Genomic DNA, 26,697 nt, shown 5'->3' with positions numbered 1-26,697 from the left:
AGGATGCATATGCTGTACGTACAACAATTCCAGTGTGTGCACAAGTACACTTTTACTCATTTTTACACGTTTTCATGTTCAGGCAAAAATGGAAGGCCGAATCTGACAGCTGCAAATGGCAGAGTATCCTCAACATCTGATGAAAATGCAAAACCAAATGGAGTTCGACATATCACAGGTCCTGATGGAACGAAATGGGTGTGTTTACTTGCAGCGTTAATTATTGCTAAATTTGGCAGCCCTGAATAACTTATAAATTATATACGTTTATTTACTACTGGCAAATTTATTTTATACATGTCTTTTAATATTCCCGTTTATAAACTATGAAAGATTTAGCATAAAGTGAACTTTTTACCCATTGTAGCACTGATAGTGACCCTGGAATGTAACTGTCCATTTCCACGACTTCTGTTCCGTCTTTTGTATGGATACACTAATCAGACAGTACCGCAGTCCAAACAAAATTATGTTTAAAGTAAGCAAAGACAGTCATGTGAATAGACATGTCTCTCTAGGCATGGAAACTGCACAGTCAGGGAACCTTAGGGACACTTATTCAAGCAGGACTGTTTGACTGTTGTCTCATTTTTTGTGAACAAAAGATTTTTCTCCTTTATAAAGTTTCATTCACTCTTTTAGATAGTAGATCTGGATAAGGGTGTCCTAATGAATGAAAACGGAAGAGTCCTTCAGGATTCAAGGGGAAGACCCAGAAAAGTTATCCTTGGAGAGGATGGCAAGACTATTTTTGGTGAGTGGATTACCATTTTAATTTAATAGAACTATAAAAAGAATCAGCAAATTTTAAACTGACTGTTATCTCTTTTTGTTATATTAGATGACCAGGGCAGCCCACTGGTAAACCAGGAAGGATTAGCATTATTTGGACATGGAAGGGACAGTCGACCTGTGATTAATCCAAGTGACAAGTACCTTACTGTGGGAGGAAAACCCATTGTGGGCTTAGACCGCCCTAAACCCAGGACTACAACTACTACAACCACAACTGAAACAACCACTACAACCACAACTACAACAACCACAACTGCAACAACAACAGAACCTACAACAACACAAATGGTAACAGAGACATTGGAGCCATCAACAGTAGGTGCTGATCCTACATGTCCACCTGGACTTTATTCCCGACTGGATAAGAATGGTTTCCCAATAATGGATGCTGATGGAATAGTTAACTGCTACTCTGAAGGTGAGATGAACTCTTTGCAGCCATGCTAAACTCTTATTGTGCATCTCATAATTTTGTAATGTGCGTCAATGCAAAAATGATGGAAAAGATACACTTAAGATGAGACGGCAAAGTGTTTGGCCCAGTTTGTGACTACAGTTGGCTCTTAAATAATGAGTCTTGTCACAGGCATGTAGTTAGTACCCACAAGACCTGATCCCCTGTAATTTAGAATCAGTATTCCAAGGATAATGTCAGTTAGGATGTACACAGTAAACCTCAAAGGATATCCCCCGGTTATGCCTGAATAACCTCTGCTATGCTTTGAATCTGCCTGTGATCAACATGAGTTTTTGGAGAAAGTTTTGGAGTCATTTCCTCCTTTGTAGAAAACTGTATGTTCATAGGTGTATTTCCCCCTAATGGTGTACACACAGGGATTTTCTGTTGATAATTGGCAGTGTAAACATTCTGTTTAGTAATTTTTGCATTTCTATTCTATTTCTCTAATGGCCAAATTTACACACTGTACATTTAAGCAACTGGTATAGAGACAGCTGACTTGGTTTTGGGAGAAAAGTCAGGAGGAAATGGAAGTAAAAAGATCTTCTGAGTGTAACAGTGTATTAAAAAAAAATCCATCGTTCTATCCATCGTTTGTTGATTGGATTTTGAGATGTGGGCATTGCACTCAAAGATGGAGAAGTTTGAAGAAATAGAGAAAATTGTAGAAGTCTGGCATACTACACCAGAAACATGTCTGTTTTTTTTTTTCACCGAAATAGCGAGTTGACATTTTGATGAAAAAATAAAATAAAATAAATATATACATGGATGAATCAATTACAATAAGATCTATAACATACATTTACAATATAGATTAAGTGAATTTCCATTCCATATTGACATTGTGTTGCAATTTTAAAAATATTTATGAATACATATTTCTTAAATGTAATATTACATTACTATCTGAATGTGAGCTAAATATTTAGCTAATTGTTGATATAGATTTGTTTACTGCAACTGACTTAAATCCACAAGTGCAAATGAATTTGAACCAAATTGAATGTACCACTTGAGAACAGGATTCCTCTGGATTCTAGCTTCCCTAAGAAAACAAAGCTCAGAAAAAAAGTTATGGATATGGTCTGCATGGAATCTGATGATGATGTTTCTGATGAAGATGGTCTTGGCTGATTGTTTTGTGAAGTGGCTGCCAAGCTACCAGGGGGTTGTTTTTACTTTTGCTTTTCGCATGGCCATTTGTACTCCATTTACTCTATTATTTACTATTATTATAACTTTATAGAAGTAATTTTGTTTGTTGTTGTTTAACAGAGTACATGCATTCCCTCTTTTTAAATGGTTCAAGCACATAGCGCTGAAACCCTATTGTAAATGTTAGAATTTTCAAAGATCAACATTCTGCCCTAAAAGTGATCAGGCAGTCCAGACCGCAAGTCGTAGAGACTTAAAAAACATTGAGGGATGGTAGTACCCACCCCTTCCCCAACCCTGTTCCTGGAGGCACACCACATTTTCAAACACTACACATTTTCGAACTCTTCCTGATCAGTCACACCTGATTCAACTCATCAGCTAGTACAGATTCCAATACCAGAAAAATATGGGTCAGATAAAGGAGACATCCAAAGTGTGCACTTGTTGTGCCTTCAGGAACAGGGTTGGGAAACGCTGTCTTATATCATATATATATTCTTGGCTCGAGGCAAAATTTTCAGAAATTTTTTTGAAATACCTACTTAGGGCTGCACAACGATTAATCACGATTAATCGTTTGCAAAATAAAAGTCTGTGTTTATGTAATATATGTGTTTGTTCTGTGTATAATAATTATGTATATATAAATACACACATAGATGTATACATTTAAGAAATATATGCATGTATAAATAAATATATATATATTTTATATTATATTTAAGTATAAATATTTTACATATAAATATAACATTTTTCTTAAATATATACATGTATGTGTGTGTATTTATATATACATAATTATTATACACAGAACAAACACATATATTACATAAACACAGACTTTTATTTTGCAAACGATTAATCGCGATTAATCGTTGTACAGCCCTATACCTACTTTTGTGAACTAATCCTAGGTTTTTAGACCGATCAGAACTAAACCAGTGCAGAAAGATTCTCTGGTGTCTGATTGTCAATAATTATTGGAAAAAAGTCGAAATTTCTATTCACATTTAATAAGATAACCTCACCAAACCTGTTCCACCTATGTATGGGCTGAGTCTGTGATCACGTTTAAATGGACTTGACGATTGACCATTTGGTGGCCAAAAAAAAACAAAAAAGAAAAAAAAGAAAATGGCTATAGTTACGTATTAATATAGTTATAGCCTGTCCAGTGAAGTACAACTCATATGCAGTGTCTTTGTCCAAGATGCCATGATGGTCTGTGAGGACATTCGCATATCTCGAAAAACAGAAAAACGAAGTTTTTTAGCACCTTTTAGACAAGGTTAATGGAGGCCGATCACAACAAAACTCACGGGACTTACTTATGGCCATAGAGGTCTGTGAATTAAATTTGAAAGAAATCAGGCACCACTGTTGTCAGTGAAATCATTCGTTAACTATTACAACCTCAATAAAACCACTGCAGGACAATTCTCTGGAGTCTCTATCTAGGTCAATAATTATCAAAAAAAAATGTTTAACTTCACCCTCAGGATAGCTCTAACAGTATCATTTAGAAATGGGCATGGCCAAGTGTACACAAAAGCCTATTCCTAAATGAAAACTCAGAACTTCAAGAAATTAGGTAAGCATATGCAACATATGATTCTAAACAAGCATGCAAACTTTTATGAAGATTGGGCTATAGGTGGTGCTTTAACAATTAAAAAGGTTTAAAAACAATATTTCTATGGTTGAAATTGCAGAAAAATGTCTTTTTCATCTATGATTTAGGTGTTTGCAGGCTTGCTATATACTATGTAATATCTTACAATTATGCTTAAAGGCCTTAAAGCGCTTGAACCCTGTTAATTGCTGCTTGCAGCTATATTTATTCTTTATTTTTCCATACTAAGTGGCTTCATAAGTTGCAAAGTGAAGATCTGTATGATTCAATATGCACAAACTTGGATGACCTTTCTGGAATAACAACTAGAACTTGTTGTATAATCATTTGTTATGTAATTCTGCTGGTTTAAACACAAGACAGCCAATGTGGCCAAGTGGCATTTGGGGACTAGCTTGTTTGCATACAGTTTTAATGATTACTTGGCTTGTCCCAATAGTAATTTCCTCATTGTGACAGGAATCCCTGGGCAAGAGTATATTAACCATAAAGAATAGTGTGGTCACATTCTCACTGCTGTAACAAAGCAATAACATTAATTTAACTTTTAAAACAACGCTGAATAAAGTGATGTGTTAACTACAAAGAAATTGCAGTATTATGTACAGTGGCCCTAAAAAGTATCTGGACACTTTTAGACCCTAAAATGGCATTCCTTTAAAATAAATGGCATTTGGCTTCATATTTTGTAATTTAATACATAGGCATTCATACAATTTTTTTTTATGTGACATGAATGTCCAAATACTTTTTTGGCCATTGTGAGGTTGGATCCTGTGGGCTTTTATTCTTCCTGTTTTTGATTGCTACTCTGTCTTACAGATGAACTTTTTGTGGAGACCACCACAATCCAAGTTCCACTTCCCACCACAACACTGGCTCCCACAACACAGACTCCTACAACACAAGCTCCCACTCCTGAAACACGGCCATTTAACAACACCCCTTCCTCTGAGTTTGATGTGGCTGGAAAGAAACGGTTCACAGGTAATGCATTTGCTTTACTACATACTACAACAGTTAGTACTCTGGTATAAAATGCTATAATCCCTGTTCTTATTGGCTCCAAACTCAGCAATACCATGCTGAGAATGAACCTCTCAGGAAACACAACTGGCCGCTCACACTTAATTTCTTTCCAATCACCTCAGCATTTCCTGTAGATGTGAGGCACTTGAGAGTTGAATGGTGAATGTGAAGGAACTTATCTGGCCTAAAAATGCAGCTCATTCCCTTGGTGATAGCAAATAAAATAGTGCATACAGCTAACCTTATGTAGAATTTAAATGCAAATACTTGTTGTCCCTTGGTAGTGGAATGCTTTTCTAAACTCCACTCAATCAGCTGAGTTCACCAAAACTCTTCTATAAGCACCTGAATACCTAATTCACCAAAATGTTTCCAAAAGCTCTATATTTATTATTGCACTTTATGTTCTACTTTTGTGCAGCTTGCACTCTTCTGGGCAGCTGCCCAACTTGTATCACTATCAAAATGGTTGGCTCCTTAAGCATAATCAATTTGTGTGTTTGTATGCCTTTTACACCTAGCATTATTAACATGCATTTTCAGTTTACTCACATTTGGATTGCCAAATATAAATACACCCAAAACAGTTTAATCGTATTGTGATCGGATCATTGAAACTACATTCAGAGGTGTCTGGGAGAGATTTTGGCCACATTTAATGAAGATATGAATGCAAACATGTTTTCATTATCCGCATTCAGCTATGCAAGTAATAAATGTAAATAAACATGTCACTTTGACTGACTCAGTCATTAAAGTCCTGTGTTGCAAGTTCTTTTCATTTATTCTCCTCTCGCAGTGTGAAAAAGATTACAGACACATGCTCTTGTGATTTTCTCACCCGATTCAAATAATTTCACACTATTACACTTGGAATCTAATTTCTCTCGCCAAAGAGAGCACTTTGAAACTTTTCTCCTCGTTCTTCACTCCAAGACCCATTAACCCTTTTCTCACCATTCTTCGTTTCTAGACCCATTAACATCCTTTACATTTTATGCATCCTTTAAAAATTTTAAATGATCCCATATATTGAATCATTCAATCCAGTAAAACTTGAAATACTAGAAATTGGAATGAAAGTGTCAGTGCAGTCCAGCTAAAAAATATCCAGATATGACACGAATATTGATGCCAAGTGTAAAGGGTCTATTTTCATACAGTAGTTGCCTTGGATTAAAGCGTCTGTGAAATAAACATTTATTTGATTTGACCTCCAGGACAGTTGTGAAAATTGTGCCATAACAATAAGTTACTAGTAAATGTGTACACTATCATTTAAAAGTTTGGGGTCTGTAAGATATTTTTTAATGTTTTTGAAAGACATCTATGCTCACCAAGGCTGCATTTATTTGATCAAAAATACAGTAAAACAGTAATATTGTAAAATATTATTACTATTTATAATAGCTGTTTTCTATTTTATTACATTTTAAAATGTAATTTATTCCTGTGATGGCAAAGCTGAATTTTCAGCATCATTACTCCAGTCTTCAGTGTCACATGATCCTTCAGAAATCATTCTGATATGTAGATTTGGTGCACACACAACACACACACACAAAAAAACATTTCTTCTTATTATCAATGTTGAAAACAATTGTGCTGCTTAATAGAAACCTTGATACATTTTTTCAGGTTCAAGGTCAAAGGAACAGCATTTATTTGAAATAGAAATCTTGTGTAATGTCATAAATGTTTTTACTGTCACTTTTGATCAATTTAATGCATCCTTGCTGAAAAATGTCTTTACTGACCCCAAACTTTTGAATGAGTAGTGTTTTGTAAATTAAGAGCAAAGGGGGAATAAGAGAGATAAAAATATGTCTTTACCTTTAGGCCTCCCCATTTGGATCATGTTACTCTAAGTTTACTTTCAACTTTTAGAGGTCTCTCCCCAATGGCCAGAGTGTAAGTAACCTTGCCAGCCCTCATGTCCGCAACAAATACTACATATCATGTGTTGGTAGAGGCTATTGACTTTACGGGCTCTCAGGTTGTTTCATGTGGGCAGCTTCTGGAGGAAATATTTGAGAATGCCTGAGTGAAAGTATTTAGACTCAGCTCTATAAATTATGGCTGAATGTCTGTGGGTTTGGGCTAGCATCCCAAATACTCCAAGACCCAGTGTGTGTGTGTTAGGATAAAGGTGTGTGCCTGAATGAGAAAGAACACAGTTTTTATTTATTTGTGAGTGCTGTTAGGATATTGTTTCAACCAGTTCACATAGTGCAACTGTATCAAGTATTCCACTCAGCAATGGATTAGTGCAATCATGATGTGACCCAATGCAACCTATGTTAACTGACTCTAGTCATGCTTTTTCAAGTTAATTTACCAAAACTGACTGTAATAGCCTTCAGGTTCAACAGACTCCATCTTTCCGAACTTAAATCTCCACAAGCTATACACCTAGCTATGGAACATTGTTTCAGGTCCAGTTTGCATGCAGAGACTGTGCCAGTAGCCAGATGAGTTTCAGAAATGGTTATGCTGAGCTGGAGCTTTGGCTAGTGATCAGGCAAATTTTGTTCTGCCCTCATTGACTCTTTACAGTATTGCACTTGCAGTAGATGTCAGATAGAGGCATGTTTAAAAAGCATAACTGACTTGGAGACTTTCTTTGCCCCCTCTTTCTTTCCCTTTTTTAAGTTTAGTAGGTTTATGGCTGACAATTTAACGTTAATTTAGTGTGATTTGTTTTTTAAATGTGAAACAAAAATTAATATAATTAATCAGGACACAACATATAACAATTAAAAATATTGTAAAACTATTTATTGACTTCTATAGTCATGTTTTCTAATCTCTATTCAGCAGTTTTGTTTGCAACAATAATGTCTATTACAGCAAATATTGGTATTTATATATTGATACTGAATATTAATATAGGATTAAATTGTTCATTTGAATAATTAATAGTCATATTTGCACTTAATTTGAAATGACTGCTTGATTGACAGCCCTGTTGACTGTTTAAAATCTGTGGTTAATAATGCACACATGTCAGGTATCACTGATTAAGGTGCATTTCTATATTGCATATGCATATCTTATGTAAACACAGGGGTCACACTACCTAGGTTATGTTTTTGATCATTAGCCAGCAATCCAAGAGCTCCTACTGTTTCATGGCTCCTCTAATGTGCTTGTCTTGGCAGAAATGTGACATCAACTTCTCTGGCTAGATACATAGGAAAACAGCAGAAGAATGAGAAAAATATTATGAGCCAACTCTTCATTGTTTTATGAGGGAGGCCCTCAATGGTCCCTAGGTTGGTGATTGTAATGCATTTATATTGCAGTATTAAAAAATGGCTATGCCCAGCTGAACTTTGCAAGGAAATAAGAGATATCAGCACCATTTAGACCACTGGAGCCAGAAGCACTGCTGAGCTCTTCAAATACAAAAGTATGATTATTAAAAGAACCGAGGAACCAAGCTGTGCCTGTAGAAAAATAGTGCATGTTACAGGCTGTGGGTACAGAATTTGACCTCATAATGTTAATATTTGTAATGGGTACAAGAGGAGGTTCTTAAAGTCATAATAAAACTGAGTTGAGGAATCAGTCATACATTAGAACGATTGAGCCAGTGGAGCTCAGCTAAGTTTGAGGACAAGCACAGATCCGGCTTGACCAAAACAAGCTTCATACCTATACATATCCAGCTCCAGGAACACAGAGAACATAACTCTTTGGTAAAATATCTCATCCTCAATGCGTGGAGAAATAAATCCTGACACTCCAGACTTTGGGCTGCACAACAGGCATATACTTACACATATGCAAGCCATTTAAACAGAGAAACATGTCAAGAAAGAAGCCCTAAATAAAACGACATGAGCTAAATGTGCTGATATCAGCTCAGAGAGGCTTCCTTCTGGCCCAAACCTCAGACGTCTCTTTGAATATTTATGGGTTTAATATGCTAGGGTGTTCTCTGCTCTCCAGATACGACAAAAAATTCACTATATTTCACACTGTTTCTGATGTATTTGCTCCCACCTTGGCGTACAACTGTCTCTGTAGGTGTGAATGCAGTAGTAGTAGCAGTTTCTGTGTGTACATAAAATTTAGCCCTGAGCTATAGAATAATACTGGAAGTTATGTCTTGACTCTTCTTAGCATGCATTGTTCAGCTTTTCTCCCCATCAGTGGTTTCCTCTTCACACTCTGTATTGTGGCTTACGTTTTATCACCCGTAACGAGTGCAGCTTGTTTGTGTGTGTGATTCTCAGCGGTCACTGCGGAGGCACATGCACAGAAGTGTGTTTTTTGTTCTGTATCAGGGTCAACATCACATGGAGCTTTTGATTAGGTCCAGGTGTGAATCTTGTGGCCCAATCAGACAGGGGGTTCTGGAAGTGTTCACAGCTGTGGATCCAGCTGGCACCGTGTGGAATGACAGAAATAACAAAATTTCATTGAGCCAACAGGAAAAAGTCTACAGCAAAATATCAACAATGGTAGCTTTTATTGTCTGCAACAACGAGCAAGCTTATATTGGGTACATTCCTAAACTAGAGCAACAAGCTAATGCAAACATCACAACAGAAATGTAATGTTTACTGAACGGTACTTCCAACCATAAGTTATTTGTTGTCAGTTTGCACGAACATCCATGGATGTTTTGCAATCCTTTTTGTATTACTAGTTGTAACTAATAAAACAGACAGATTGAAAGCCAAAGGCAATTTATGTTCTCTAGTTTAAGGTCAATAAAAAATTTTTTTTTTTTTTTTTTTAAGAAATTTATAGTTTTTCTCAGCATGGATGCTTTAAATTGATCAAAAGTGGCAGTAAAAACTTAAAATGTTACAAAAGATTTCTTTTTAAATAGATTCATATTCTTTTGAACTTGCTATCCATCAAAGAATCCTGAAAAAAGTACTGTTTCACGGTTTCCCCCAAAAATGTACACGGCACAACTGTTTTCAACATTAATAATAAGAAGTTATGATTTCTGAAAAGAATGATTTCTGAAGGATCATGTGACAAAGACTGTAGTAATGGCTGCTGAAATTTCAGCTCATTCAAACAATATTACAATTTTGACAATATTACTGTTTTTACTGTTTTTATCAAATAAATGCAGCCTTGGGGAGCATTATTTTATTTGATTATTTGTACTTTGTACAGATGTTCAGAGTTTTGAGTGAAGCTCAAGATAATCTCAGATCATGCTGGAAAACATGGTCATTAGGTTTTACACAAACTTGTGAACAATCAGCTCTGTGCTGCTGCCATTAAAGCAATAGGGAGAAAAACAAATATACTATAAGATATTATAAAATGCATTCAAATGATCTCAAATTAGTCAAATCGTCAAATGCTTATAAACTGTACTAAAACCTTCTAGAGTAGCAAAATTGCATTTGTCTCTCCTTGATTCTTAAATTCACATCTTTTCCCTTTTTCTCCTCACCTCCTGCTTTCAGCTCCATATGTAAACTACATCCGTAAGGACCCTGGAGCTCCCTGCTCCCTCACTGAGGCTCTGGAGTACCTGCAAGTGGATGTCTTAGCAGACTTGATGGAGAAGGACCAACAATCACTCAATCAAAAGCAGCCACCCAAAAACAAGCCCCATAATGTCACTGTGGTTGCTATGGAGGGCTGTCACTCCTTTGTGATTTTGGACTGGGCACTTCCAATGAAAGATGACATGGTGTCTGGTGAGTGACAATCTGCAGCAGTGCATTTTTACTAAAATTTTACTACTTTAAAATTTTAAAAATACAGTCTGCAAGGTACACCACAATATTTTCTAGATGCAATGTATAAAAAAATATCTAATATAAAATTACAAGCTTTTTTGCATCTTATATCATTTAATGCTTGGAGATCAGGCTTAAAGGTGCCCTAGAATTAAAAATTGAATTTATCTTGGCATAGTTAAATAACAATAGTTTAGTACATGGAAATGACATACAGTGAGTCTCAAACTCCATTGTTTCCTCCTTCTTATATAAATCTCATTTGTTTAAAAGACCTCCGAAGAACAGGCGAATCTCAACATAACACTGGCTGTTACGTAACAGTCGGGATCATTAATATGTACGCTCCCAATATTTGCATATGCCAGCCCATGTTCAAAGCATTAGACAAGGGCAGCCAGTATTAACGTCTGGATCTGTGCACAGCTGAATCATCAGACTAGGTAAGCAAGCAAGGACAATAGCGAAAAATGGCAGATGGAGCAATAATAACTGACATGATCCATGACAGTGTTTCTCAACTCCAGTCCTCGGGACCCACTGCTCTGCACATTTTGTATGTATCCCTTATTTAACACACCTGATTTAGATCATCAGCTCATTAGGAGAGTCTGCATGAACTGAATTGAGTGTGTCATATAAGAGAGACATACAAAATGTGCAGAGCAGTGAGTCCCGAGGACTGGAGTTGAGAACCACTGATCCATGATATCATGATATTTTTAGTGATATTTGTAAACTGTTTTTCTAAATGTTTCGTTAGCATGTTGCTAATGTACTTTTAAATGTGGTTAAAGTTACCATCGTTTCTTACTGTATTCACAGAGACAAGAGCTGTCGTTATTTTCATTATTAAACACATGCAGTCTGTATAATTCATAAACACAACTTCATTCTTTATAAATCTCTCCAACAGTGTAGCATTAGCCGTTAGCCACGGAGCACAGCCTCAAACTCATTCAGAATCAAATGTAAACATCCAAATAAATACAATACTCGCATAATCCGATGTATGCATGCAGCATGCATGACTAACACTTTGTAAAGATCCATTTTGAGGGTTATATTAGCTGTGTGAACTTTGTTTATGCAATGATAGAGTCGAGAGCTGGGGAGGGGGCGGAGAGCGCGAGCAATTAAAGGGGCCGCAGCCTGAATCGGCGCATTTCTAATTATGCCCCAAAATAGGCAGTTAAAAAAATTAATTTAAAAAAATCTATGGGGTATTTTGAGCTGAAACTTCACAGACACATTCAGGGGACACCTTAGACTTAGATATTACATCTTGTAAAAAAACGTTCGATGGCACCTTTAAGACAAATTTAATTCACAATTGAGGAATTGACTGTTAAATTTGGGAAGGCTTGATTTTTTCTTTCAAAGTTGTGCTCGAGATAAGTGGTTTTATTTTCCATGGACTGAGTTTCAGATGCTCTTACGAACATACCAGAGGTGCAGCATTATGTGTGAAAAACACCCAATCCAGTCAATGTATCAGTCTATAATGTTGGGATTATCAAACTACAATGTGTAAGCAATACCCCCCCCCCCCCCAAAAAAAAATGAATTATGTATGAGCCTGTTTGATAGCAGCACTGAAAAAGATTTACAGCCCAGCTCTCTGACAGAGAAAAAGACACATTAGACATGTCAACAACAATTATGTCATTTAATGATTTAGAAAGACAGCTATGCAATTAGCTAATTAACTGCATGCTTTCCTTGGGTGGTAACAGCATGACATTAAAGGAGTAGTTAACCCAACATTGAAAATCCATTTACTTATCCTCATGTCAGTCCAAACTTGTATACATTTTTTTCTTCTGTGGAATATAAAAGAAGATTTCTTTTTCTTTTTCTTTTTTTTCTTTTCTTTTTTTTTCTTTTTTTGGCCACAAAAACTGTTTGGTTACCAGCAAAATGTGTTCTTTTGTGTTCTGCAGAAGAAAGAAATGTATACAGCTTTGAAACAACATGAGGATGATTAAACTATGACAGAACATTTTTGGGTGAACTATCCCTTTAATTGTGGCAGGCAAACAACACTGGCATTTGTGAATTGGTACATTCCATAATATACCTCATTTGCATATAAAGAAGCTGTGTTGGCTCTGAAAAGAATGGCTTAATTAAAATTGTGATGCACTATTTTAGCCTGTTTAGTAATTGATTGAAATAGATTGTGTGTGCATGGTTTGTAAATATGATGCAGGATTGTGCACTGAAATAACACATGCTGAAGTACCTTAATCTGTAAAAGTGTACTATGTTGAATTGTCTTACATCCTGTCTGGTTTTCATTTAATGTGCATTTCCAAAGACAAAGCTATATATAACACTACTCCAACATATTGACCTTGACAGTTTCATCCTGATTCACACATACAGGGAGGCAATTCCCACAGCCACTGTTAGTGTCATGATGTGATGTGTGAGGAGGTTTAAATGCAGGGAATTCCCTGCCAACAGACAACCGATAAAGTTGCTTAGATAAATGGTGCAATTTTTTCAACACATGAAGAATAAAGTCCACATGCTCTTGAATAAAATTTTACAAGACAATCTCATATTACTGCAGTTTTTTAAGGTTTTTTTTTTTTTTTGTGGCATTTTTGCCTTTATTATGATAGGACAGGAAGCAAAGTGGGAGGAAGAGAGGGGGACGGGATCGGGAAAGGTCCACGAGCCAGGACTCGAACTTGGGTCGCTCGAAGCGCAATGGCACTATATGTCGACACGCTGCCCACAAGGCTATCGGCACCGACACTGCAGTTTTTTTAAAAGCAGTTTTTATACTGCTTTTTTACTAGACCTAAAAGCATTTATTTTTACCATTAATACATTTACAAATCCAACATATTGTAGGGGAATTTACAGTTAAAGACCCGAGGACCAGATATGATGAATGAAGACCCAGAGTCAAGAATAACTGAAAATAAACTGAAGAACATTTTACTGACGAATAGTTTGCAGTTTCATCAGCAGAAGTCAGCTTCAACACTCACAAGGAGTTTGTAGGCCGCCCTCCTTCTTCAAAGTTGAAGTTGGTCAAGCAGGATATTTCCCCAAAACAAATAGATAAGTTGTACTTTTCTCTCACTGAGAGGTACAGATGATATTCATATTCTCTAGTGTTTGAAGATGAAAAAGAAAATAAATGCTTTAACATAAGTCTATGACTAAGTAAAATCTCATAAGCAAATAAATCTTTGGTGATCATAAGAGAATTCTTTCAAAAACATGAAAACTCAGAGAGTTGTCATGACAGAAGTTATGGTTATCAACAGCTGAAATTGTTTATAGAACCTTGTTCCTTTAATAATCTCCTTTATTAAAAATGTATATTACTTTTTATAAAACGGTTAGTTCCTGTCCTTGATTCTGATTGGTCAATAGCTGTGTTTTATTCACGATAAAACACGGCTATGACCGCTTCACCCAACGGTTCTGTGTATCACTACACAACACCCTTAGCAACCACTCTTAGCAACGTAAACTGTTTGTTCTCAATTGATATTGTTCATTAAAGCTTACTGTATTATGTAGAAAAGTATTATGAGAAAGTTTATTACCTGCATTCAGATTTAGCATTTTCCTTCAGGTCAGTCCTATGTTCATAATAAAACATCTGTTTAAATGTCCGATGTATTTTGTTCTTTTAACAGTTATGGGGTTTTCCCATGACTGACAGCGCTAGTCAAAGCATTTGTCAGTTGTGTCTTGTTCCGTGTTCACAACAATTCAGTCTTTTCAATGCAAGTCTTTGGTACTGACTGACACTCATAAAGACAGTCTTTGCTGCCATCTAATGGCATAATAATGTAACTTCTGTTGCTGTTCACGGTCAGGGACTATTTTTTTCTGGCGGAAGGAAGGCTTTTAGTGAAAGTTTACTTGATGAAAGTTGCAGTGATACATATTTTTGGCTTTAATGTTTGTATCGTGTGGTAACTGTTTTATAAAAGCAATAAGGTATTGCTTACATATTTACTTTTTCAACCATCCTCCTTTCTTTCATAAAGCTTCTCTCCTGCACTGCACTCTCTCTTTTATTTTAAATGATGGAAAATACACACACATGCTTTATATACATCCTGCTGCCTTGGCAGGAGTTTAGACCTTCCATGACGTAATAAAGAACTAGGATTATATTGAAGGATCCCTGCACAGACATGACATAATTTATGCTAATTTATTTGAATCTGTTGGAATCCCTCACATTTAGTGTATGGTTTAATTGCTCACTCTCTCTTTTATAGGCTACATGGTACACAGTGCATCCTATGACGATGTCCTAAACAACAGATGGTCAACCAGACCCTCAAGTGGAACACACCTTCCTGTTGAAAACCTCAAGCCCAATTCCAGGTGCGATCCAGCATGTGACAGGACTCATGCACACAGATGCAAACATATCACATCAATCCATTCACTAATTTACATGTGTTTGTTGTACATTCTTTCATGTGTTTTCTATAGTCCACAATGTTTTGAAATTGAATACAAAGCAGTTCTGATGTAGAGGCTCACAAGAAGACAATTGGAACACGTTCTTAATGGAGATCTTGTGGGACCCCTCCTAAATCATGCTTAGTCTAACAATATGCTGGGAAGGCTTGCTGGTATACAAAGCTATAAAATCATTTCTACTTCCTTTATTGGAAATAAATTTATATGAATGTGCCATTTATTTTCCCCTTGTTGTGCAACATCATCTAGGAATAGTCCAAATATTTTTTCTTCAACCATAAGTCTTAAACTACATCTGACAAGACTCGTTAATGCATCTATTCAGTTTGACATGTTTGTTTAATTCTGTTCTGTGTGATTCTGTGTGAGTCTTTGGAGCAGATTGGAACTGATAAATCAAACTCAGATAGGAAGTTTGACGAAAATCATTTGCATTTTTTTAATGGTGAAATGTAATTATCATCTAAGCTCTTTTTTTTAAAGATAGTAATACATTTATTCAGCAAGTGTGCATTAAATAGTGATCAAAAGTGACAGTAAAGACATTTGTAATTTTACCAAAGATTTCAATTTGAAATAAATGCTGTTCTTTTAAACTTTCTATTCATGAAACAATCCTGAAAAATCACGGCATTCCACAAAAAAGCAGCACAACTGTTTTGAACTGATAATAATGAGAAATTTTTCATGAGCAGATCGGCATGTTAGAATTCACAGGAATAAATTAAAATATATTAAAATAGTAAAGTGATATTTTAAATTGTAACTTATATTTTAATAATTTTTGATCAAATAAACCCAGCCCTGGTGAGCATAAGAGACTACAAAATCATACTGACCCCAAACTTTTGAACGGTAGTATAAATAATTTGTTGTTGTTGTTGTTTGAACTCATCAGAACCTGTACATATAAATGATAAATATAAAAATACATGAAAAAATGTATGAAATAATACATAAATAAAAGTTAAAAAGAATAAAATCAATTTTAAAAATAAATACTAAAATAAAAGATGAATCAAAAAGTTATATAGAAATAAATTCAGGATCTATCCATCCATCCATCCATCCATAATTTCTGCAGGTTTGGTCCTCCATACCTGCCAGCTTTGGCCAAGACTCAATTTCAAGCCCATTTCAATGAACTGCATTGTGTCTTCATGTGTCTGTTTCCCGAATGCTGCTCTCACTGTAACACTGTAAACCCCTAACACATTTTTGCAGCAGTAGATAAAGGAGGTGTTTATGGGCTGTCTGGACATTTCCCACAGATGTGAAGTAATTTCTGCCTACCAGACCCTTCTAAATGCTTTCTTCACCAAGCAGCATGCCTTCAGTGGTGCACTACGACACCCGTGAGCTGTTCCACAGATTTACGCGAAATTAAAACATCCGCCATTCAGAAAGTTCTGCACATCCCTTATGCGTGTTTGTTTATTAAATGTATTAATACTCTCAGCGCACATTTTGCTTCAAAGTCAGCACAGAAAATGCAAAAAATCATCCGCAGATCTCTTCTAGGCCTGCACTCGGGTTACTCGCGCATAAATAAATGCATGCAGCTGTGTGCAACACCCCAGGTTTGATTGACATTTGTTTTGTACACTTTCCCAGACAGGCAGATGCACTCTCTCCATCAATACCTTGAGAAAACACTTAAATGCAAATGCACTCATTAGAGATGTTTGGTTCATAAGTGTGGAATGTGAGGATGAAGTTATTTTTATTGTCCCCTGGGATTCATTTAGAAGCCTCTGTTATTACAGCCTCTCAACCGAGCTCAGTGACTGACAACTTTATAATTCAGGCATGAAGTGTTGATAAGTTTTATGAATGATTTGCAATAGCTTTTAGAACTAGGTAAATAGCCCACACTGTGGACAATAACAGCTCCTTCTTAGTCAAAGCAACAGTGACAAACCACTTGGATGCCATATCGACACTGGAGCTTTCATCAATTCCATGAAGAATTATGGTCAGAAGAACAAGGAAAAATAAGACACACACACACATTCTTAATAATATATGGTCAAATGGACAAGAAAAACCGCACATGGACACACACATCCTCACTGAAATATGACAGGCCCCCTCCCCACTCTCCCTGTGGCGGTCTGACTGTAATTGTCCATTTTCTCTTTATTTTGGTCAGAGTTTCCACGTGGCTGTGCTAATTTGATCCAGCAGTGCTGATTTTATGTCATTAAACGGGTCCTGAGTTAAACTAAGTGAAGCGTGAGCTTACTGAACAGCTTCTCACGGGCAGAACTGTGCTGTTAGCTCAGCTCTTTGAACTTCATCACAGTTCTCTGGTTTAATTTCTTCGCTTGTCTAATTTATACTCGGAGGTAAAGGATGTGCCAGAGTCAGGGCAGAATAAGTGCTTGTGGTCTGGTATTTGTCACAAAGAAGTTTTGTCAGATTGGAAATTCCATGTTGATGTGCTATTCTCTTGCTCACCCTCTCTGACATGCAGCCTCTTCTTGTCATTATTCCTTGTCAGCCTTTTCTTTTCGCCAGAGGCTCAGTCTTATAATTTCCTCTCATGCGCATTTTATAGATGCACAGTTTAACTGTGTCCTTTCTTTTGCTTTTCATTTTTTTTTCTCCTTTTTCCTTTTATTTTCCAATCTCTTTTCCTCTTTAACATTTTCATTTTACTTTCAGTTATCTATTTACATTTCTATTCTTTCCTTTTCATTTTCTATTTTTCTTTCATTTTTATCTTTTTCTTTCTTCAGTTTGCTTCCATTTTTTCTTTTCCATTTTTTTCTTTTCATTTTTCCTATCCTTTTTTGTTTCCTGTATTTATCCTACCATTTTTCTTTCCTTTTCTTGCCTTTTTCCTAACTTTTTCTTTTTTCTTTTAATTTTTTCTTATCCATTTTCATTTCCATTATATGTCCTACCCTTTTATTTCTTCTTTTTCCTTTTATTTTCCTTCCTTCTTCCTCTTTTTCATTTTTCTTGTTTTTCTTTCATTTACATGTTTTGTAAATGATTTTCTTTTATTTCCTCCTCTTTTCTTGTATTTCCTTTCATTTTCCTACACATTTTTTTCTTTTTTTTTCTTTTTCTTGCCCTTTTCCTATCCTATTTCCTGTGTCATTCGATCCTTCTGCTCTATTTGTAACATTAAGTTAGGAGTGAGTGTTCAATTGAGTTTTAGATGATGCTTTATAAAAAATAGTCTCTTCATGACAGCAAACCATGTTTTAAATATGACATATTTTATACGCATATGTTCTCATTCTTGTTCTTAGGTATTACTTTAAAGTTCAAGCGAAGAATGTCTTTGGACTGGGGCCACTCAGTGAAACTTTAACGTACGTCACAGAGTCAGGTGAGTCTTCTCTTGTCTGAACCCACATAAAGGTTGTTGAATTCAAAAATTTTGATAAATACAAATTCAATTTGTGTTTTCTTTAATCTAGATGACCCCCTGCTCATAGAGAGACCCCCAGGTAAGAGATACATCATTAAATATTATCTGAATGTTCAAAGTAATCTTTCTCTCTTCATATGCTAAATCTTCATAAGATTACCTTGGTCAACCATCTTCATCCGAAAAGATTGTACTAATCGAGTTAGGTTATGAGTCAGCATTTGCACTAACTAGAAAAAACAGCTGATCTAAGCAGGTCTTTTCATAAGAATCATTGTTCCCTTTTTCATGATATTTTACAAATGTAATGACCTAAAATTAAAAATATTTGTTATTGACATTCATTCCCTTTGTAGGTGGGGAGCCCATCTGGGTCCCATTCTCATTCAGGTATAACCCAGCCCACAGTTCTTGTAAAGGAAGTCAGTTTGTCAAGCGCACATGGTACAGGAAATTTGTAGGTGTTGTCCTCTGCAACTCACTGCGCTATAAGATCTTCATGGGAGATGGACTCAAAGGTAGTGACCTTCCTTTCTAACAACATAATACATTTAAAACTTTAATCTACTGCTTAGTGTGTCTGTAATATGAAGCGGCCTGTTTTTGGAGTGCTGGCCTAAAAGCCTTGGAAGCATCCAATCCAAACCACAGTTTCCCTCAGCTAAACACAGCTCACTGTCTGAGGTTTGGGTCCTGAGGGATACTCAAGCTATGACTGTTTTCCATTTCAGAAACATTCTACAGCATTGCTGATACATTTGGCAATGGAGAGGACCACTGCCAGTTTGTGGACTCCTATCTAGATGGAAGGACAGGACCACACAATCTCTCCCTCAACCTACCCACAGCTCAAGGTACGAAATATCTGCTCTGTAGTTGGGCTTCACTTGAACCCTCAAATCTTTACTCACTGCCGCTTAAGAGGGTGATCAATCAGCACTGTAACAAGATGCCGTTTGTGCATTTCAGGATATTATCGCTCATACAGACAAGAGCCAGTGAATTTCGGGGCCATCGGCAAGCGCACACCACATCCTTTCGTTGGATGGTATGAATGTGGAGTTCCAATCCCTGGAAAGTGGTAACAGGGGGAAACTCCAAGAGGACATTTCCACAGGCAATCACATACCATGTGTTCTCTTCCTATATCTGCCAGCCAATCACAGAGGTGAACTATTGCTCACCAAGGCAACCAAACATAAATCATATAGCAACTGCTTCTGATGGAAGGAATATAGTACTTTGAGTAACACTAATATTTCTACATATTCGATATCAAGCACTTTTTTTTTAAATCAGTCTGTATATGAGGAAATTGCAGCATGTGTATTTGAGTTTATTAACAGTGTTTTATTTTCATGTGTTCTGTATTAGTAATTATTTCACATTCAATTCCACCTGGAATATTTATCTTACAGTAACTTCGAAGAAACACAAATTGTTGGCTTGTTAAATATCAAAGCACAAAATCAAATGACAAAGTAATGTCTGAGAACAAAAATATGACATTTGCAATGATGTAACAATTTTATCTGTGAGTGATGTTTGCTGTTGTTTATATAACTTGCTGAGGTTTTATAATCTTACTTTTTTTGTATTACCCTCTTTTTGAAGAAAAGTTGGCATGGAAGTATTGCCCATATTAGGGCAGATTGAAAAAAAAAACTATTTTTATTTGCTCAGGAATGGTTCAAATATGAATAAAGGTGCTATGGAGAAAATCCATCTTCATCTCCCTTTGATAAATAATAAGGTGCCACAGACTTCTATTCATTACACACCAAGTCTATAATTAAAAAAAAAATAATAATATTTTATATTAATTATATTGATCACAATCAGATTATTGCAAATCTCTTTTGTGACCTTCTTTAAAGACCCGCACTGCTACATTTCTAGAAAAAAGTTAAAGATATATTTTTTCGTTATATGTACAATATATTAACAGAGTACAAAAAAAACAAGAATAAAAAAAATCAGGGAAATATTACAGTCACCATCTTAATACGTTTTATGTATCTAGCACATTGTCAAGAAAGGTTGAATTCTTTCTGATTGAAATGTACGTGTTTGTGGTCATGCAACTGTGGTGGGCTTCCCACATAATAATAAGTGGTAATAACTGATCCTCCTTTTCTAAATCTATTTCGAATGAGGTGTTTTAGCAATAACCCTTACTTCTGACACATTTAAAAGCCTATAACTTTCAAAATTACAAATACCTAGAAAGTTCTTTCCTCCTACATGCCATGCAATAAATTTTATTGCACTTTATATTCTTTTTTTATCATTCCTATTTATTATTCACATCTTTTATTCAAGATAAAGACTGAATACTTTCCCATCATTAAAAATAAACAATAATTATGGGACGCCATCTCAATGACTGGCGTCTATTCATGTATTCTGGCATTGTTAGAAAGGTGCGTCATCATTTGGCATGCCTGCCATAATTAGTCTCACTTTGGCATCAGCTGGATTTAAATCAAGAGAGAAAAGGCAAGGATTCTTATCTGTGAGTACAGCAGTTCCTTATCATTAAATTAAAACCCATTGATGTTTTATTTGGCACTTGGTCACAATCCACATGCCTAAGGGATCTCTTATGTGTTTTTCCAGACTTGGGTGTTGTAATGGTTATTTTTAAAGAACAGACATGAGAAGATCCTTTATCCATTTTAAAAGTATACAACGACTGTCCTTAACTTGCCATCATTCAGTCAACAAATATCTATAGAGCTCAAATCACAAATCAATGAGAAACAGTAAAAATTTTAGGGCTATATTTTCAAGAAATTCAGAATGTATCACTTCATCTTCTCTAAGAGGAACAGTCTTTACAGATAATGAGTCTGAAGTTGGCTGCCAGAGAGAGAGCAAAATGAGACCGGACAAACACATCTGCTAAACATGTTAAAAGAGGAAGTGGGCGAGAGAAAGACTGTTTCTACAAAAGAGCATTTTGCAGAGTGCCGTGCAATGGAACAATATTTTGTGGCAAATATATTTACAAACATGGAATATGTCGTGGGATTAGAGAACATGAGGGATATTTGAGCAGGTTACTGATCTTGTCATCGCAACGACCACACAACAACTGCATGATCAAATATCTAAGGTTTCCAAATGTGGACAAACCCAAATTTTTGAATTAATTTTTTAAACCCAACAGTTGGGTTTGTCCATATTTGACCTAAACATGGGTTGAAACAACCCAGCATTTTTTAGAGTGTACTCCAATGACAACTTTAAACTAATCAGAAAAGACAGCACTGGTCACAAAGTTAACACTACACATCACAAATTCCATTTCCCAAGTAGTAAAGGACTCTGAGAGGCCTGCAGTAGTCAATGAATCATTTGAGGTTGCTGAGGTTGCTGGAGGTTCCATAATTTTACTGATGGCAGTTTCCAATGTGACAGAATGACCATGAACATGTCTGTTTGGCCTATGTGTGTATTTGTGGTACTATAAGAATTTTGCTCAATAGTTTGCCATTAATCATATAGCAAATGTAGTGTTCTAAAAAGAAAACTGACAATAATGAAGGTCTGCTGAATGAAGTTTTACAGGGAATTAAAGCATTAAAAAAACATTAGCCTTTAATTTAATGGAGAACTACACATGTGAGACATCTAACTCTGTTAAATAATCCCATTAATGGCTACACACGTAGTGTTCTCTCTTTTGTTTTGGCCAGATGCTTTTGTAAACCCTAATGGCTGTAGGGAAAACCAAGGAAGTTGCCTAAGCAATTACGACTGCCTTGCAATGTGGTTTATTTCAGCTGAAGATTTACAATATGTTTGTTAATCCGTATTTTCTCTATTTATCTGTTTGGTTTTGGGATTATTGTAATTTTTTAACCAAAAATGTTAATAGCTCAGTAATTTTCATCAGATGAGACCCAGTTTTATTAGATTTATGGGTCACAATTACCTAAAATTTTATATAAAAGTATAGTTATTCAAATTGAAGTAAAGCAGGATCTAAACTGTTTTCCACATGCTATTTGTGCATCTCTTTTCAAAGTAGGTCATGCGCTACTTGGGCTGGAAAATGTTACCACTCATACTAAAAGGATTAAATCATCGAAAGAAAGTCAGGACAGAGAGAGCAAAGAAAGAGAGAGAGAGAGAGAGAGTGATTAACCTGTTGAAGAATTGCCATAATGCTTATAATCCACCATATAGCAATAGTTATTAATTTGAGTCACTATAATTTTGCTGAGATACACAATTAAATTTCGGCAGTTCATTAATTACTGAATTCTCTAAAATAAATGTACTGTAACACAAAAATAAAATTGCCAAGTTATAAGACACAAAATGAAGGCAGTATTTTCATACCGACATCATAAAGCCCTCAAATTTTGTTATACGTGTATAAAATAAATGTATAAAATTTACAAACTTCTGTCATAAAACTCTAGATGTCACAGGCTGATAGGTCTTAACCCAATCTTCTTGCAATCACATAATTCTCTAGGGCACATCTGATTTGTTCCTGCTGTATCAGTAGCCAATGAACTTGCTGCTCAACCTTCAAATTCTTGGTTAGCATTTGCTATAGCAGTGCAGCGCGCTTTCAGAAACTCTCCACCTTCCTCAGCTCCACCTGTATAGATCTGCTATGTGTAATTTATGTACGCTATATTATACAGCTGCAGCATTTCTTACTTGCTCACAGCAGTGTCGTATATGTATTGTCAGTAAAAAGTCCCATACTTGCTCTGCAGCAGCAGCAATAACCAGCAGCAGCACAGCAGACCAAACATTCCAAGAGTTGTCATGACAAAAATATATTTTGCTGAGGTAAAGCTCTAATAAATTTGGCATAATAATATATAATCTACATGTGTCCTGATAATCTTCTGCCTCTGTGCTTTGTTTTACTCAGAGTATCTGTGCAAGATTACCAGCCTCAGCCAGTGTCAGACTACAGCAGACTGTGCTGAGGGCCCGTTTGAGTTTTATGTCCAAACTATACAATCCAGAACATGACAGAATGACTTTAGCAGTTCTTTACAGTGACAATCAATAAGGCTACTACATTATTGGGATCATGTCCTCATCGTGAACTCATTGACTGCCACATAGGAGAGGGATTCTGGCTTTCTGTAAGTCTCACACTAGTCTAACCAGGACAGATAGGCTAAGTCATTTATATCTGAGCTCTGGTGTTTTTCTAGCGCCTGGAAGTTTAATATGTACCTTGTGCACTTTTAACATAGATTTACATAGACTGGGTTTCCCTGCCAAACTGGCAGAGTTTAATGTTTTAAAAGTACCACCATTCCCAGTGTGTGATTGATCATTTAAAATTAATCTCTATAATGCCATGTTTGGCACCCAATTTAGTCATGCGTAAAACCGCAGTGCTTTGTGAGCGGTACTGGCCTCTCTGTGGTGAAGGGCAAAAGGCCCACCGCTGTAAAATCGTTTAAAAGCAGTCAAAGGTTGTGCTGGTGTGCATAAAGTGTTTTGTGCACCGTTAATACACAGGAGAGTGTGTAAGGCTGTAAATTAAAGCATTGTTGTTGACACAGTTTGGCACTAGCTAGATGAACACAGAAAAGTCCATTACATCACAGGTCAAATGTGTTATAACACATAGAAAACACATATGACACCTAAAGATTTATAATACAAAGCTTTAAGCCTGATGCTTACAATATAAGAACATAAAGGTGATGGTGCACAATGCTTTATGTATTCAACCCTCATGCCTATTTTTATATTTTCAGTTTTTAGTCATTTTCATTATTTTTAGCATTATTTCAAATGAATTTTAATAGTTTTAGTTTTATTGAACAATAACAACACTGATTCAGTTGTAACCTTTTGAAATCGAATGATAAAAAAAATAAAAATTCAGCCACAATTGGAAATGTGCTTAGAATGGGCCCCACTGTGATGGAAAATTGATGGTCATTGAACAGAGACAAAATACACCAATCTGGAACGCATTAATGCAATATCTGGTTACATATGTGGATATATCTGTTCATCAGAGCTTTTAACAGATAATATCAGATATTTATGTGATTATATTCACATTGTTTCCTTCTTACCTTGTTTTTTGCTACCTGTATCACAAACTCCAACTATCAAAGGAAAATTACTCACAGGTTTTTCATCTCCTAAAATACCTGGGACATGATGTAATATGTTTCTGGAGTTTTCTGGTGGTAACTCCCTCTTGCATTGCAGTTATTTCCCAGTTATTTTTTTCATTCCAGCAAGTAACAAACCTGCCAAAAAACAGACTCACCTAACCTTCGCATGGAAAACCTGTCATAACTCACCAGAAGAGATGTAAACATACAGCAGAAAGAGCGAGGGCCCACAGCTCCTGTGTCCAGCCGGTGCTCCGAGCCAAGTAGCCCTGCCATGGAGAAGCATTACGTTCCTGGGACTCTGGAAATCACATAAATGGAGTCATATTTCAATATACATTTATATTTTATATAATGTTCTTTTGCATGAGCACATCTTGTGCAATAACCAAACAGAGTCTGAAGATTTTAGTAATTACTCTAGCAGTACACTGATATTAAACACAGTGTTACATAATCATCCCTGCCTGTCCACATTATGGCTGCTAGACATGAGACTCATGAGGACAAAAAATGCAGCGCTCCACCCGTCTGACAGAGCACCATTTGTTATTGTGTTTGGGTGTAACCACGGACCACTCCACGTGACAGGACTGCTGTGTGTGCAAAAGTATATTTTATTATTATTTCTAATATATTCGGTATCTGGTTACACTCACATTCAATATGATTCCACTTTTTCTTCTCCCAAGTTGAGGAAGTGACATCCGTACAAATGGCTATTGTCTGGTGTAAGATGAATGGTCAGAAAGGGCTTTTCCCGTGTGCTTGCTGAGGGATGAATGAAGATTAACACCTGCACTGAGCAAAAGGTCTTAAGAACACCTAATGGCGGCCTACTGAGGTTTTATTGTACTGTAAAACACTTTCACTTTTCACTATTACAACACTTGTCTACGAGCGATGCGTCGCGGCACGTCAAAAGCAAATAAAACCCATTATAATAGATGCTGCAACCCTTGATGAGTTGAGAGCATAGCACCTAGACGCAGACCCCGCTCTTTTTCTGACGTAAATTTTATCGAATTTTACAGTATTTCTTATAAATGATTTATCCGTGCACATCATTATTTGTTGTTGTTGTTGTTTTTTTATTTTATTCATATGCCCTCATAACCTTTAATCAAAATAACTTTCCCTCCTTCCTCTTCTCTGGTAGTCACGGGCTGTGTCCGAAAACTGGAAAATGCTGCCTTCGGAGTAAACATTGGAGTACAAGTCATTTTCTTATAAGACAGCAAGGCAGCAAGACAGCTACATAGGTTTTCGGACGCAGCCTCAGCCTCATACGTCACGCCCACGGACCGTTGGCTGAACGTCTGATGCATATGGCACACTTCTGGAAACATGATTGCATCCGAAAACTGGAAAATGCTGCCTTCAGAGGACACATTTCAAGGTAGGAAGGCATCAAGGCATGTTTGAATCCAATGTTAGCTTCACTTCCTGTCTCATGAGATACCTTCATCTGATCGATTTTTGAAGGCAGCATAGATATCCTTAGCTGCCTTTGATATCCCACAATCCTGTGCTTTCCATTCTGTGACAGTTGAGCTAGAAAAATAAAGATAGTGTCCGAAAGTTGCGTTTGCTGGGCAGTTTATGAGTAAATGTACCTTTTTGACCAACATTTTCCACTTTTGATGTCATTTCTAGTGAGAAATTACTACTGTAGTAATTAAATATTTGTTTAGTTCTCACCAAAGTTTGCACTATATTGCGGTAGATCATTAAACGCCTCAGAAGTCTGTCCGAAATCCCTTTCATGAGGTGCCTTCATGCACAAACGCTACCTTACAAGTCATTGCTTGATAAGGCAGCGAGACAGCAAGTCAGCTACCTAGGTTTTCGGACGCAGCCAGTGTCAGGATTTTCGCAGTTGTCGGCTGCATCCGAAAACTGGAAAATGCTGCCTTCGCAGG

General features: G+C 36.3%; 1 protein-coding gene and 1 long non-coding RNA gene across 3 annotated transcripts in view; one reads left to right on the top strand and one right to left on the bottom strand.

The window, feature by feature from the left end:
- The window catches only part of fndc1 (fibronectin type III domain containing 1), a 38,851-nt gene extending 18,470 nt beyond the window's left edge, over window positions 1–20,381 (top strand). For both annotated transcript variants that reach the window (XM_048206868.1, XM_048206866.1), the window contains 11 exons: window positions 83–198; window positions 643–754; window positions 842–1,213; window positions 4,875–5,039; window positions 10,523–10,759; window positions 15,061–15,169; window positions 18,535–18,614; window positions 18,706–18,735; window positions 19,013–19,174; window positions 19,388–19,510; window positions 19,626–20,381. In XM_048206868.1, coding sequence (XP_048062825.1) covers window positions 83–198; window positions 643–754; window positions 842–1,213; window positions 4,875–5,039; window positions 10,523–10,759; window positions 15,061–15,169; window positions 18,535–18,614; window positions 18,706–18,735; window positions 19,013–19,174; window positions 19,388–19,510; window positions 19,626–19,741 — 1,622 coding nt within the window. In that variant the 3' untranslated portion in view covers window positions 19,742–20,381. The remainder of the gene's footprint in view (window positions 1–82; window positions 199–642; window positions 755–841; window positions 1,214–4,874; window positions 5,040–10,522; window positions 10,760–15,060; window positions 15,170–18,534; window positions 18,615–18,705; window positions 18,736–19,012; window positions 19,175–19,387; window positions 19,511–19,625) is intronic.
- The window catches only part of LOC125278080, a 37,325-nt gene extending 11,158 nt beyond the window's left edge, over window positions 1–26,167 (bottom strand). The window contains exons 1-2 of the long non-coding RNA XR_007187044.1: window positions 25,435–26,167; window positions 24,965–25,076 (exon numbers count right to left, since the gene is read on the bottom strand). This is a non-coding gene — a long non-coding RNA (uncharacterized LOC125278080). The remainder of the gene's footprint in view (window positions 1–24,964; window positions 25,077–25,434) is intronic.
- Between the last annotated feature and the right edge of the window lie 530 nt (window positions 26,168–26,697).

The sequence above is a fragment of the Megalobrama amblycephala genome, linkage group LG11, assembly GCF_018812025.1.
Source record: "Megalobrama amblycephala isolate DHTTF-2021 linkage group LG11, ASM1881202v1, whole genome shotgun sequence".
In the NCBI taxonomy this organism is placed as follows: domain Eukaryota; kingdom Metazoa; phylum Chordata; class Actinopteri; order Cypriniformes; family Xenocyprididae; genus Megalobrama; species Megalobrama amblycephala.
The sequence above is the reverse complement of the archived record's forward strand: the minus strand, read 5'-3'. Positions and strand labels throughout refer to the sequence as shown.